At 38.3% G+C, this 12,121-nt stretch overlaps 1 protein-coding gene across 1 annotated transcript in view; it reads left to right on the top strand.

Moving 5' to 3' along the window:
* Window positions 1-12,121, top strand: part of insra (insulin receptor a) — a 70,426-nt gene that overhangs the window by 39,735 nt on the left and 18,570 nt on the right. Inside the window, exons 3-5 of the mRNA XM_081375084.1 lie at window positions 2,891-3,212; window positions 11,052-11,191; window positions 11,883-12,027. Coding sequence (XP_081231210.1) covers window positions 2,891-3,212; window positions 11,052-11,191; window positions 11,883-12,027 — 607 coding nt within the window. The remainder of the gene's footprint in view (window positions 1-2,890; window positions 3,213-11,051; window positions 11,192-11,882; window positions 12,028-12,121) is intronic.

The raw sequence follows: 12,121 nt of genomic DNA on the forward strand, positions 1-12,121 counted from the left end.
GAGACGGGGAGGTTGCCGCTTGATGAGGTAATCAGAGCTGCTAACACACACACACAAGCTCTTGAAGCTCCACCCTTTGTGCCGGGAGCAGCAGCTCATTTGCATTTAAAGGGACACACACGAAACAACGCGTTTTTACTGACCCTCAAAAAGGGACAATTTTAACATGATGAAAAAAATTATCTGTGGGGTATTTTGAGCTAAAACTTCACATACACACTCTGGAGACAACAGAGACTTATTTTACATATTGTAAAAAGGGGCATTATACCACCCCTTTAATATTTTTGAAATGTCTCTTATGCTCACCAAGGCTACAGTTATTTAATAAAAAATATAGTAAAAACATTAATATTGTGAATTATTATTACAATTTAAAATAACCATTTTCTATTTTTATATATTTTAAAATGTAATTTATTCCTGTGATGCAAAGCTGAATTTTCAGCATCATTACTCCAGTCTTCAGTGTAATATGATCCTTCATCTAATGTTTTCTGCTCAAGAAACATTACTTATTATTTTCGATGTTGAAAACAGTTGTACTGCTGAATAATTTTAATTATAGATTTTTTTCACAATTCTTTGATGAATAAAAAGTTTAAAAGAACAAAATACATTATTTTTTAGTCTTTGAAATTTTAAATATATTTAATTTGAAGTATTTATTTGAAATATAGCCTAAAACTTTTTTAACATTATAAATGTCTTTGATAAGTGTTCATTGATATGCATGTTTTTAATTTCTGAATTAAAATGGTCCTTAAGTACAATCTTCTTTTGTTATTTGTTAGAAATGGTTTAGTTCAGGTTGTAAAATGTCATATGGTACAGCTCCCCCCAAAACAATGGTATTTATGAATGAATAATTCATAATATTAAAAGACAACTCTGCTCACTTTGCAACTCCACTAATCTGTGCATGTTTGTGAGAGGGAGATTGTGTGCGCGTTCAACTTCAAATGTACAACTTTTAGCTCTAGCTAGCCATGCGTAGTTTATTTTTAACAGGCTGTCTCAGAGACGAGCTTGCAGGTCACGTTGTTAGAAAGAGGCCAGTAAAGTCACATACAGTTATTCTGTAGGAATCTGTAGATCACTATAGATTCTCTTCCCTGTGCTACGCAAGGACTTCTGTGACCCTCTAGATCTTTCTGTAGTTATCTTCAGGTTTTTTCCTCTTTCTTTTTTTTGTGCCTGTGCCACACATGGCCTCTGCTATCTCTATCACCTCTATCATTTTGGTGGGGTTGGGGGGTGAAGAAATATGTAAACACTGACTTCAGTGGGTGGGAGAGAAGGACTTACAAGATGACTCTTGTCAAACAACTGGCAGCAGTGTGCTGCTCTGTGTACTGTGAGTTTATAGGGGTTTGTGTGTGTGTGTGTGTGTGTGTGTATATGAGGGAAATAAAGAGCACATAAAAGGCAGAGGAATGTGGTTACACCATTTTAGGAGCTGCTTATCAGAGTAGGCCATTTTGTCATTGTTTTAATATTTACAATTGTAACCTAGTGTTACATCAAGTTAGGACATGACTGTAGAGTTGAGTTACTGAGAAAACACTTAAAGCCATATTACAACTGAAGTACTGATAGCATCTGTCAATTTCCACAGAAAATAATCAGGCAATTAATTCTTCAGAGTTTGCATTTACATTAGAAGTCTAACAAGTTTCAGTACCACCCGTTTCCCAAGTATACACTTATTCTAAATAACAGTATAACAGTTTTGCAAAAATAACGAATTTATTTTTTATTAGCTTTCCCCAAAACACTCCCCCATCTTCCATTGGTTGGACAAACTGATAGTTCCTCTCCAAACTCATGGCGATAGTTAAGCCAGTGTTCTTGTGCGGGGCTGATCGGGGTGGTTAAACAAATTGATTGAATGTGTTGATAGTGCCTCAGTGTTTACACTTTTATGGAAAAATCTACCTACATATAACTTTCTTATAACTCTCACTGCTAAATAAGCTGGGATAAGAGGAAACATGACACACATTAGCTTTAAACATTTACACATGTTATCTATGAGACTGATGTGAAAGAATGTGTGCAAAGTTAAATAAAACCTTTCAGCTCTATTAAAAAATACCTGGTTATTTTCACATGAAATCCACAAAAGGATACCAGGAAGAGACATGAAGATGTATTTGATTTTTTTATTAGTTTCACATGGCTAAACCCCACTCGCAGGAATCACATTGACCCACCTAGAAAAGTAGTCTCACCTCATAAGGACGATTTAAACAAATTTACAGAACAAACAAAATACATTGCACTGAATAATTTGTGCTTTTATATATAAAAAATGTACATAGCTTGACATGTTTCCCTTTAAAGCCTCTGGTTACGTTGCCTACAAGTGCTCCATGCAAATGTGTCTTGTGTTAATTTTTACAAACTGATGTCATCATTCGTTTATGTGGTATTCAACAGCAGACAACAGATTCTGTCCACTAACATTAAATTATAATTGTAAACTAGGAATATTCCTTGAGCCTGTGGAATTATTCATTTAAATGTTTATGCTTGCAGTCATAATTTAATCAACATAATTTATTTATTATTATTATTGCTGATAATAATCAATATTTTCATCTTGATACATGCGTTTTTAATAATTCTATCAAATTAAATGTACTGCATTCTTATTTTAGCATCCTTTCTTTTGCATTACTTAAAGTAGAAAAAACATTAATATTAAAATTTATGTTTTATATTTAAATATTTTTTCCCTATAGAAATGAAGGGGTAAGTGTGGTAAACTGCATTTGTTTTCTTCATGCCATGCCCTATCTATATAAAAATGTCACTGTGAATGAGAGGCATCTGTATTTTCCCTTAAAATAATTTCTCTAAATGTAAGCTTTCTCTCTCTCCACAGTGTGTCCATCTTCATGCAAGCACCGTGCCTGCACTAAAGACAACCAGTGCTGCCACGACCAGTGCCTGGGCGGCTGCTTGGAGCCCAACTCGTCGCGCAAATGCGTGGCCTGCCGCAACTACATGCACAATAACATCTGCGTTGAAAAGTGCCCACCTGGTTTCTACACCTATAAGGGCTGGCGCTGCGTCAACTTCAGCTTTTGCCAGGAGCTCCACAACAAGTGCAAGCATGGCAAAAGTGACTGCCACGAATACGTCATCCATGATGGTGCCTGCATCCCAGAGTGCCCTTCTGGGTACACCACTGTAAACTCCACTACGTAAGTAACCCACTACTTATATGCTCTCCACTCAATGAACAGGCACAAATACTAGCGCACACATCCCCAAGTGTCCTAAAGGGTACTTCAGATGCTTCATGTGTGCGTCAGGACTCACATAAGCCAAATCTTTTGTGTATGAAGTTTGACCCAAAGGATGCCTGGGTCATTAGACCACTCTGTGCCTCATTTAGTCTACGAACTGGATGAAATGAAATAGACCGACTAGTCGCTTGGCTTTTCCTCTTGTTTGTATTTACTGGTAAAAATATATATATGATTTTGATGCTTTGTATATACTCAAACAACATAGAGGACTCAAGGTTGTTCATATGAAGTGATTGGTTTTCCGTCCTTGCTGACAAAAACTGCTTAATTCAGCTTGGTTTTCTTGTCTTAGCTGGTTAAAACTGGTCTAGCTGGTCTCCCAAACTGAAAAGTACCCAAAATCCTTTTAAAACCAGCAGGCCAGACATGTCTGTATAGGCTGAAGGCCCAGAGATACTCGCAGCAAAGTTCTTTTTTGGTGGTCGCTTAGGGGTAAAAAAAAGTCGAAATAACTTTGTAGGAGTATACTGTGTGCGAAAATCCAGAACTGATAAATATGTGCCGCACACTTTTCTTACAATAACAAAAGAGAAACAACAAAAATGACAGCGGAGAGAAAACGGCAATTAAGAAAGCATCTGATTGTAGCAATGTGGATGTTTGCACAAGCTCTCCAATTCGCCACTCCAGTCGAGTAAAATCATGTTTACTTATAAGAGTACTTCGTACAATAGATTGCGTTAGTGATCGACCGATATATCGGCCGGCCGATATATCGGGCCGATATTTGCGTTTTTTACGTGTATCGGCATCGGCCGATACACTGCTGCGTTCGCCGATAGTTTTTTCCCGGCATTATTTACAGACAGGCGTCCACAGGCAGCTCTGTGTTGCTGGAGACGCTGCACTGCCCCTCCCCCACTAACAGAGTGCTGGAATCTGCTCTTCAAGACAACGATAAGTTTTAAACTTCCAAAGCATCTTTTAACTGTTTGACTTAGCTGAAATATTGCCATACACTTTGAAAGTGGAAACACGTAGCTCTATCTGTACTTGCAACTATAGCTAAGCAAGTTTGTGGGTCCAAATGGAAAACGCGAATGCCTCTATAAAACTGCTTGCCATTGTATTTAGGGAGCTGCAAATAGCTAAGTTGTAGGCTATTCGTATGCGTACGGAAGCTGTTACGAACACTGGTCATAGGATTAAGTAATGCCGACGTTGTTCCGTGGTATTTGTTGGAGTTTTATTCAGAGACCACCTGGCAGAGGTTTGGACGCGTGTGGTGTGTGTGTCTCTCCAGTGTTTCCCCACACATAGACTAATTCGTGGCAGTGCGCCACAGAATCAACACCGGCCGCCACATATTGCGTTTTTTGCGGTCGCCAAAGCGAATTTTTATCTCGCCAAAGCCTTATTTGATCGCTGAGTGATGTTGATGACTGAAAACTGCGCTTGTGACAGGTCGCATGTTGCTGAAAGAACGAGCAGAGAGAGAGAGAGCGCGCGCCCCTCCTCTGGCCGCGCGCGCGCACACTCACCGTCTTCAAACTGTCTTGCACTCCCTCCCTCGCGCATATTTATCAAAATCAATTGAGAATGGACATGATGGTAAAAGGTCGGAAGAGCGAAGTTTCATGTGGAGGATTGGGACATTTTTTTTCCTGAATTACCGCTGGATGTGATTTGTGCTAAAAAAAACGTTTCCTTGTCTTCTCTGAAAAGCGTACATTCGCACATTCAGCTGACACTAAACTGTAAACTAAACACTAAACTCCTAAACTGTCTGCCGGGATAATCACACAGACACGTAGCCTACACGTCCACTAATGAAACCTCTGATTCACGCACTAATGACTCATTTGAACCGATTCTATTTAATGTATGGCAATACATTATAACAACAGATTTATCCAACACTGAACTCACCAGACGTCTGGATCGGTGTATAACAAATCAGTAACACTTTATAATAAAGTTCAGTGTATTAATAATTATTATTTATTAATAATAAACTGCACTTCTACAGCATTTGTTAATCTTTGATAATGTTAATTTAACCATTTATAGTAGCCTTATTGAAATCAAAAGTTGTATTTGTTAACATTAGTTAGCCTAATGCACTGTGAATAACATGAACGAATGAAAAGCTGAATGAACAGCTGTATTTTTATTAACTAAGATTACCAAAGATTAATAAATAATACAGTAACAAATGTACCTTTTGCTCATTTTAAATTATGCTTAAATAATTATTTTCAGTATTTTCAGCACTGAACTCTTTTTTTGCTTGTTCTACCTCACCTGTTTTTACTATTTGTTAAATATATATATATTTTTAAGTTCAATAAAGGATCCTTTTTTAAATTGAGACTTGCAACATGTTATCATCATGATCATTGTGTCATTTTTATGATGTAAATTGAGGGAGAAAAAGCAGTATCGGCTCCAAATATCGGCTCAAGAAAATCGGCAGCCCGTATCGGTCATCGGCTAAGGCTGATGAAAAAAAATCGGTATCGGCATCGGCACTAAAAAATCCATATCGGTCGATCCCTACGTTAAACCAAACAGCTTTACTGTAAACATGAAAAAAGTGTCTGTGTTGTTTTAAATTAGAATTACACTTCAGTTTGTACTCTAAGGTAGCTGTCCAGTGTTTTTTCACTCACAAACGTCTGACCTCAACCGAGGAAATGAACCCGAGAAGATTTCCACATCAAAGAGGGCGGAGCCCATGAGTGCACCTACCTATTATGTAAACTTTTCCTGGAAAGTTTGTCTTGGCAAGCTGTTTTGAACTCCAAACCAACTTTGTTCGATTTTGTTCAAAATGACGTCACACCAATTCGTTCTTCAATTTAGCTTTAAGTATATCTGGTCCTTGAAAAACCTCCTAAAGGCCCGTTCACACCAAGCGCGATAACTATAAAGATAACGATAAAGATAACAATATATGCGTCCACACCAACGACCGATAACGGTCTTTTTATTCTAAGCATGCGCGCGCCCGGATGATCCAGATCCATTTTAAATGCGCGAGACCTTTAAATTAGAATGGATTCTGATTGGCTGTCAGTGTTTTATCGTTTGACAGCTGGGAAAAAATCGTTCTGAAAGTGATCCCAACGATATCGTTCCTCATATCTTTATCGTTATAGTTGTGGTGGGAACTCTGTTATTCTTTAATATGGAGAACGATTTTTAGAATTATATCTTTATCATTATATTTATAGTTATCGTCCTTGGTGTGAACGGGCCTTAAGACTAGCAAACTAGTTTAGGCTGGTTTAAGTTGCTTTTTAAGCCGGGATTGCATCCATCCCTTCTCTTTGTCTCATTCATGGAACAGGAACAATAAGTGAAGAAAAATACTGTTCTGGCTTGGAGTGATCAGGGCTGAACTGACCTCAATCGACTGTCTGAGCACACAAAGGGTAATTTAGTGAGTGTGTGTGTCAGAAAGGGAGCGTTGTATGTTAATGAGAGGAAGTGTGTGAGTTTTAAAGCAGCGCTGACCTAGTGTGAGGCTTGGCAGTGCTGTTTGTGCCCATTTAAAAAAGTGAGCAGAAAGAGGACTACAACAGACAGTTGGTATTTATTGTTTGTTTGTTTGTTTGTTTGTAGTGGAAATGTACGATGACCAATATCTTATAGCTTAATTCCCTCTCACTCTATTTCTGCACATATGGGCATCTCTATGTAGAAGGATGGGTGATTGGTCAAATGAATGTTGGTCAGTCTGATTTCCAGACATCGCTTTGGTCTAGCTGTGGTCAGACACTAGCAAAAACCCTCAAAGAAAATAGTGGAGCATGCAATCAAAATGAGATATTTTGATACAAGATTTAAAAAATGTATCACACATACTTAAACATGGCAAAATAATACCCTTGAGATGCATGTTAGCAACTATCTAGAGCTGTGATATGAAGAGCAGCAGACAGGAAAAAATAAACTACTGTTCAAGAGTTTGGGGTTGGTCAAATTTTTTTCAAAAGCTATTTTTGAAAGCAGTCTCTTATGCTCACCAAGGCTGTATACCCATATGATGTTTTATTCTACTGAGGAACTCAGAAAATAATTATTAGAATTTAGCATTATGTCAAAGCTGTTTTTGTCCATGCACCAAAACAGAATGCTGAATAAAAATCTGCAAAAAACATAAGAATAAAAAAACTATCATGAAATGAGTCCATATGACTCATGCACTATATTCCACGTCTTCTGAGGCCACACAATAGCTTTGTGTGAGAAACAGACTAAAATTTAAGCTACAAACAAACTTCTTTCTCAATACCATACGAGGAGAAAGAGGATAAGAAACTGCTCGATCTTCATTGGTTTTCACATTCATCATGACGCACCAATTTTTTCATGTGCAAACGCTTGAATGAGATTTTATACCAAGATATTTTGTGGATAATGAGTTTAGTTTTGTTCGTTTCTCAGATGTTACAATTTAATGGCCTCAGATGTTGTATCAACCATTTTTATAGTACTTCTTATTAGGGCTGTCCCCTAATTAGGGATGTCCCGATACCACTTTTTCACTTCCGATACCGATACCGATGCCGCAGCTTTGGCTATTTGCCGATACCGATATCAATCCGATATTTTTATTTTATTCTTGAACTAATACTAATAATAATAAAATATAATGGAAGCACTTTGCTCAATTAGCCACATAAAAACATCTCACTCAAATGTAGAATAAATACTTCTCCAGTATATAGTCCACAACAACAGTTGATAATTAAAGACTGCCAGCCTTTATTCAAAAGACCTCGAGATATGTTTGGCAACCTGAATGAATTTAAATTAATTTGCTATATTTCAGATCAATATATTTGTTTCCTTAAAATTTTAATTAACTCTAACTTTATTCTCATCTGAATTATAAATAATGTATTTCTGTATAAAATAATACTACTTTTAAAAACACATTTGATTTTCTTTTTCATTCAATGTAGAATGTGTAACTTAAAAATAAACAGATTAGTGCTCTAATTTAGAACAAGAAATGAAAACCAATGCAATGATGAATGTCCAAAAGATGAGATAATTTTTGCTTTTAAATTGTGTGTGTGTGTGTGTGTGTGTGTGTGTGTGTGTGTGTGTGTGTGTGTGTGTGTGTGTGTGTGTGTGTGTGTGTGTGTGTCAGTTACAGTTTGACAAGAGTTTACAGTTTGACAAAAGCACAATGTTGTGTTTTACACAAATATAAGTAGGCTAAACACTTTTTGCAGTTTTAATGATGTCCTGTATGAAAATGATGGAGTATGTTTTTGTTTCCACTGTTCGATCGCGCCCGTGCCTCTCTCTCTCTGACACACACACATTCCAGCATTGTAATCTTGACATCGCAGCCTGTTCATTTTTCTGCGTTCACACCAAAACGCGAATAGAGCGTCAAATTTGCGTCTATCGCGTCTAGTTCGATGCTTGAACAGTTTGAATCCATTCGCGCGTCCAAAGCGAATAGGACGCACTGCGCGCGTATAATGATAAAGTGAGCGTTTGAAGCGAAATAGACGCACGTTCAGAGCTAAGGCGGGCTACAGATTAGGTGTCCCTAAAGAACCCGCATATGCGCGTATCTAACAGTAACGTTAGTTCCGTATTACATTAATTAATGTGTACGCGAGATTTATTTATTTTTATACCGTGTATTCTCTGTGTAAATCCATGCACCGAACGTACGTTCAGTACGAATACGTACCGTTACACCCCTAATGGGTATCGATCATAGGTATCGGATAATTTTTTTTCTCCCCTCCGATATCCGATCTAGCATTTTGGGCCAGTATCGGCACGATACCGATGCCGTGGATCGGATCGGGACATCCCTACCCCTAATAGTCGACTAGAAGAGGCTTAGTCGACCAAAACTGTATTAGTCGGTTTGTCAAAAAATAAAAAACCTTGTGTCGAAGTCATGCAGTCCGTGAGGGTCAGATCGTTAACAGCGGTTCTTTGTGAGAAAATCCAAACGGTCGCCCAGCCATTGACCGCAAATATGGCTTTGAAACATGCAAGTAACTTTACCTGGCCAGAAAACAAACAGGATGCACTTTCTGCCGTCTCGGTCTCCGTGAACTGAAGCACATCATAAAAATGAACCGAAAGTCAGCGTATACTTGCCTCACAGACATTAGAAATACATCTATAAAAAGCTTGTTTAAATAAACTAATTTAAAACAAAAAGAAATACTCTTTGCTTCTGTAATCTGGCTAGTCAGCATCGTCAACTTTGTAGCCGACACTGACACAGAAAATACTAGTTTATTAATAAATAATTAAAACCTCTCCTTGCTATTATTTCTGACACATTCATAATCATTACTTTTGCCAATGCTTTGCAGCAAGCTTTATGCGTGCGCTTGAGCGTGGAATAGGCTATATATTATATCTATATATTAAACGCTCATAATGGTTTAATATTCTCCTCAGTATTCAAGTAATTAAATTAATATAAACGTGCGATGAGTCAACAAATTGCTTAAATGCACGACTCTTATTCTACTCCAAAAATCATTTGTTGTGGGCAGCGCTACTAATTATCCTTTTTTGGAGCTTGAAAATCTGAATCGCCATCCTGTTTGTGTTCCTTGGAATAAAAAAATAATAATATGTGGTTGAAGCAGAAATACGGTGAGTAAATGATGACTGAACTGACCCCTTGTAATGCATGTTCTGCCAGATAGGACAGTTCTTTTTTCTGTCTCTTTCTCATGATACTCTTGCTTCCCCCTTGCCAGTATGACCCCTGGGCTGGGCAGTTTTGGTGCACTGTGGGAATTCAGACAGCAGACACACAAATCACAGAGGCTGGACAGACAACAGTGCAGTGGTCCAACCTCACACCCCATGCTGCTGTCCTCGATTACTTTCTTTGCACGTTAACCGCGTGCATTGAGATATCAGGAGTTTCGACATCCATGTCCTCATCGGCTTGTCTCTCTCGGTCTGTCAGATGCATAGACAGGGAGCGCCGTCTGGCTACTGACAGATAAACGACTCTGAGTTGAATCCTTGCCGCAGGGAGACACGACATACTGGACTCTCTGATATGTCTGCAATAAGGATTTCACCCACGCACCAGCTTTCCTTCAGATTAGCTGGATAAAGCGCAGCACATTCCGTCCTTTTTGGCGGGTACCAAAAAAGAGTAACAAGGTACAAAACACAGCGAAAGCCCATAAAGGAAATTATTGAGCTTTGCCCGATCGGTGGTTTGTGCACATTCTTGACACGGCTTCAGATGTGGTGTTAAATTGTGACACTAGTATGATTGTTAAGACTATGAGAATCACTCCTCCATATCCTTTGTTTTGCTTGTGGATTCACACTTTATTAAAGTTGTCATACAAATATGTGTAGCAAAGTTTCACAGGAAACTGTGTCGCAGAAAGCATCCTGCACAGAGGACAAAGAGTTCCTCAGTCAGGCGCGACACTTCTACAAAAACAATCAGTGATTAAGTTGTGTCTTTGGCACGTCTGAGAGAATGTCTCATTCATCCTTGATTGCACCCTCGGCCTGCCCTGCAAGGTCATCCGCACCCCCGCTCCCACCGAAACAGCGCTGGCACTTTGCGCAACAGGATTCATGTCCTTGACACAAACAATCAGTTATTGTCTTAATGCTACATATTTGCCTTAATGTCAACGACAATAGAAGCGCTCCATCATATCTGCATTTCTTTGTGTCCGTTTACAGCACGTACGGATGAATGACTTTTGTTTGTTGTGTGGCTTTGTGTACATGTGACTTTGTTCTGTGCCACAGGTTGAACTGCTCCCCTTGCGCTGGCCTTTGTCCCAAAGTGTGCATGGGGCTGAAGACAGTAGACTCAGTCACTTCGGCACAGGCTCTGAGAGGATGCACAGTGATCAACGGCAGTTTGGTCATCAACATCCGCGGAGGGAGTAAGAACAATACAATTTCTCCACTTTGTGCAGCATAGAAGGGAATCTTTAGTATAGAGCTCTCTGGAATTCATGGTTCTGATTGGTTAATCAGTAATTCTGCAAATGTTTTTTTATATAATGACGCTGTTGTTATAATTGGCTGTTATTCGTGGCAACCATACTCCTATACTGTTAGATTCAGGTCCCAATCTGTGTTCTGATCACTGTGTTCTGTTGGTGCATTTACCTTCCAGTTACATAATAATAATAATAATAATTTTCTGATTATTATTAAGAAATATATGCATACTGTATATATACTCATCATTGACAGATTAATAATAAAACATCAATAGGAGTAGAACATAATAACAATAATTATACTCTTGAATAACTGACAGATTAATAAGTAAACTTCAACAAGAATTGAAAATAATATTATTAATTGTAATTATTATTTATTTGTCAGTCATTCAGGAGTATAATAATATAAAGAATAATTAGTAAAAAAAAAAAATTGCATTGTGACTGCGTTACCATCTTGGGCGTGTGTTCACTTCCAATAATTTAGTCAATTTAATCAATAACAGAAACCTATAGAATTTTTACAGAGTAGCCTTATTGTACTTCATTGTACATTTTAACAGTGTGCAGACTTTCTTAAATTTTGGATTTTAAACTTGCTCTTCTTTCCACTTCTCCCTGTTAGATAACATAGCCGCAGAGCTGGAAGCTAACCTGGGGCAGCTGGAGGAGATCACCGGCTACCTGACAGTGCGGCACTCATATGCCCTAGTCTCTCTGTCTTTCCTTCGCAAGCTCCGAATCATCCATGGAGAGACGCAGGAAGTCGGGTATGAGTCTTCTTTATAGGATGTCAAGATTTTCCTTGGTTTTCCAAGGTTTTCCAAACTGTTGGCTTTATCCATTTGCGTTGTCAGGTCTTGC

Source organism: Scardinius erythrophthalmus (assembly GCF_964197995.2).
Source record: "Scardinius erythrophthalmus genome assembly, chromosome: 9".
NCBI lineage: Eukaryota > Metazoa > Chordata > Actinopteri > Cypriniformes > Leuciscidae > Scardinius > Scardinius erythrophthalmus.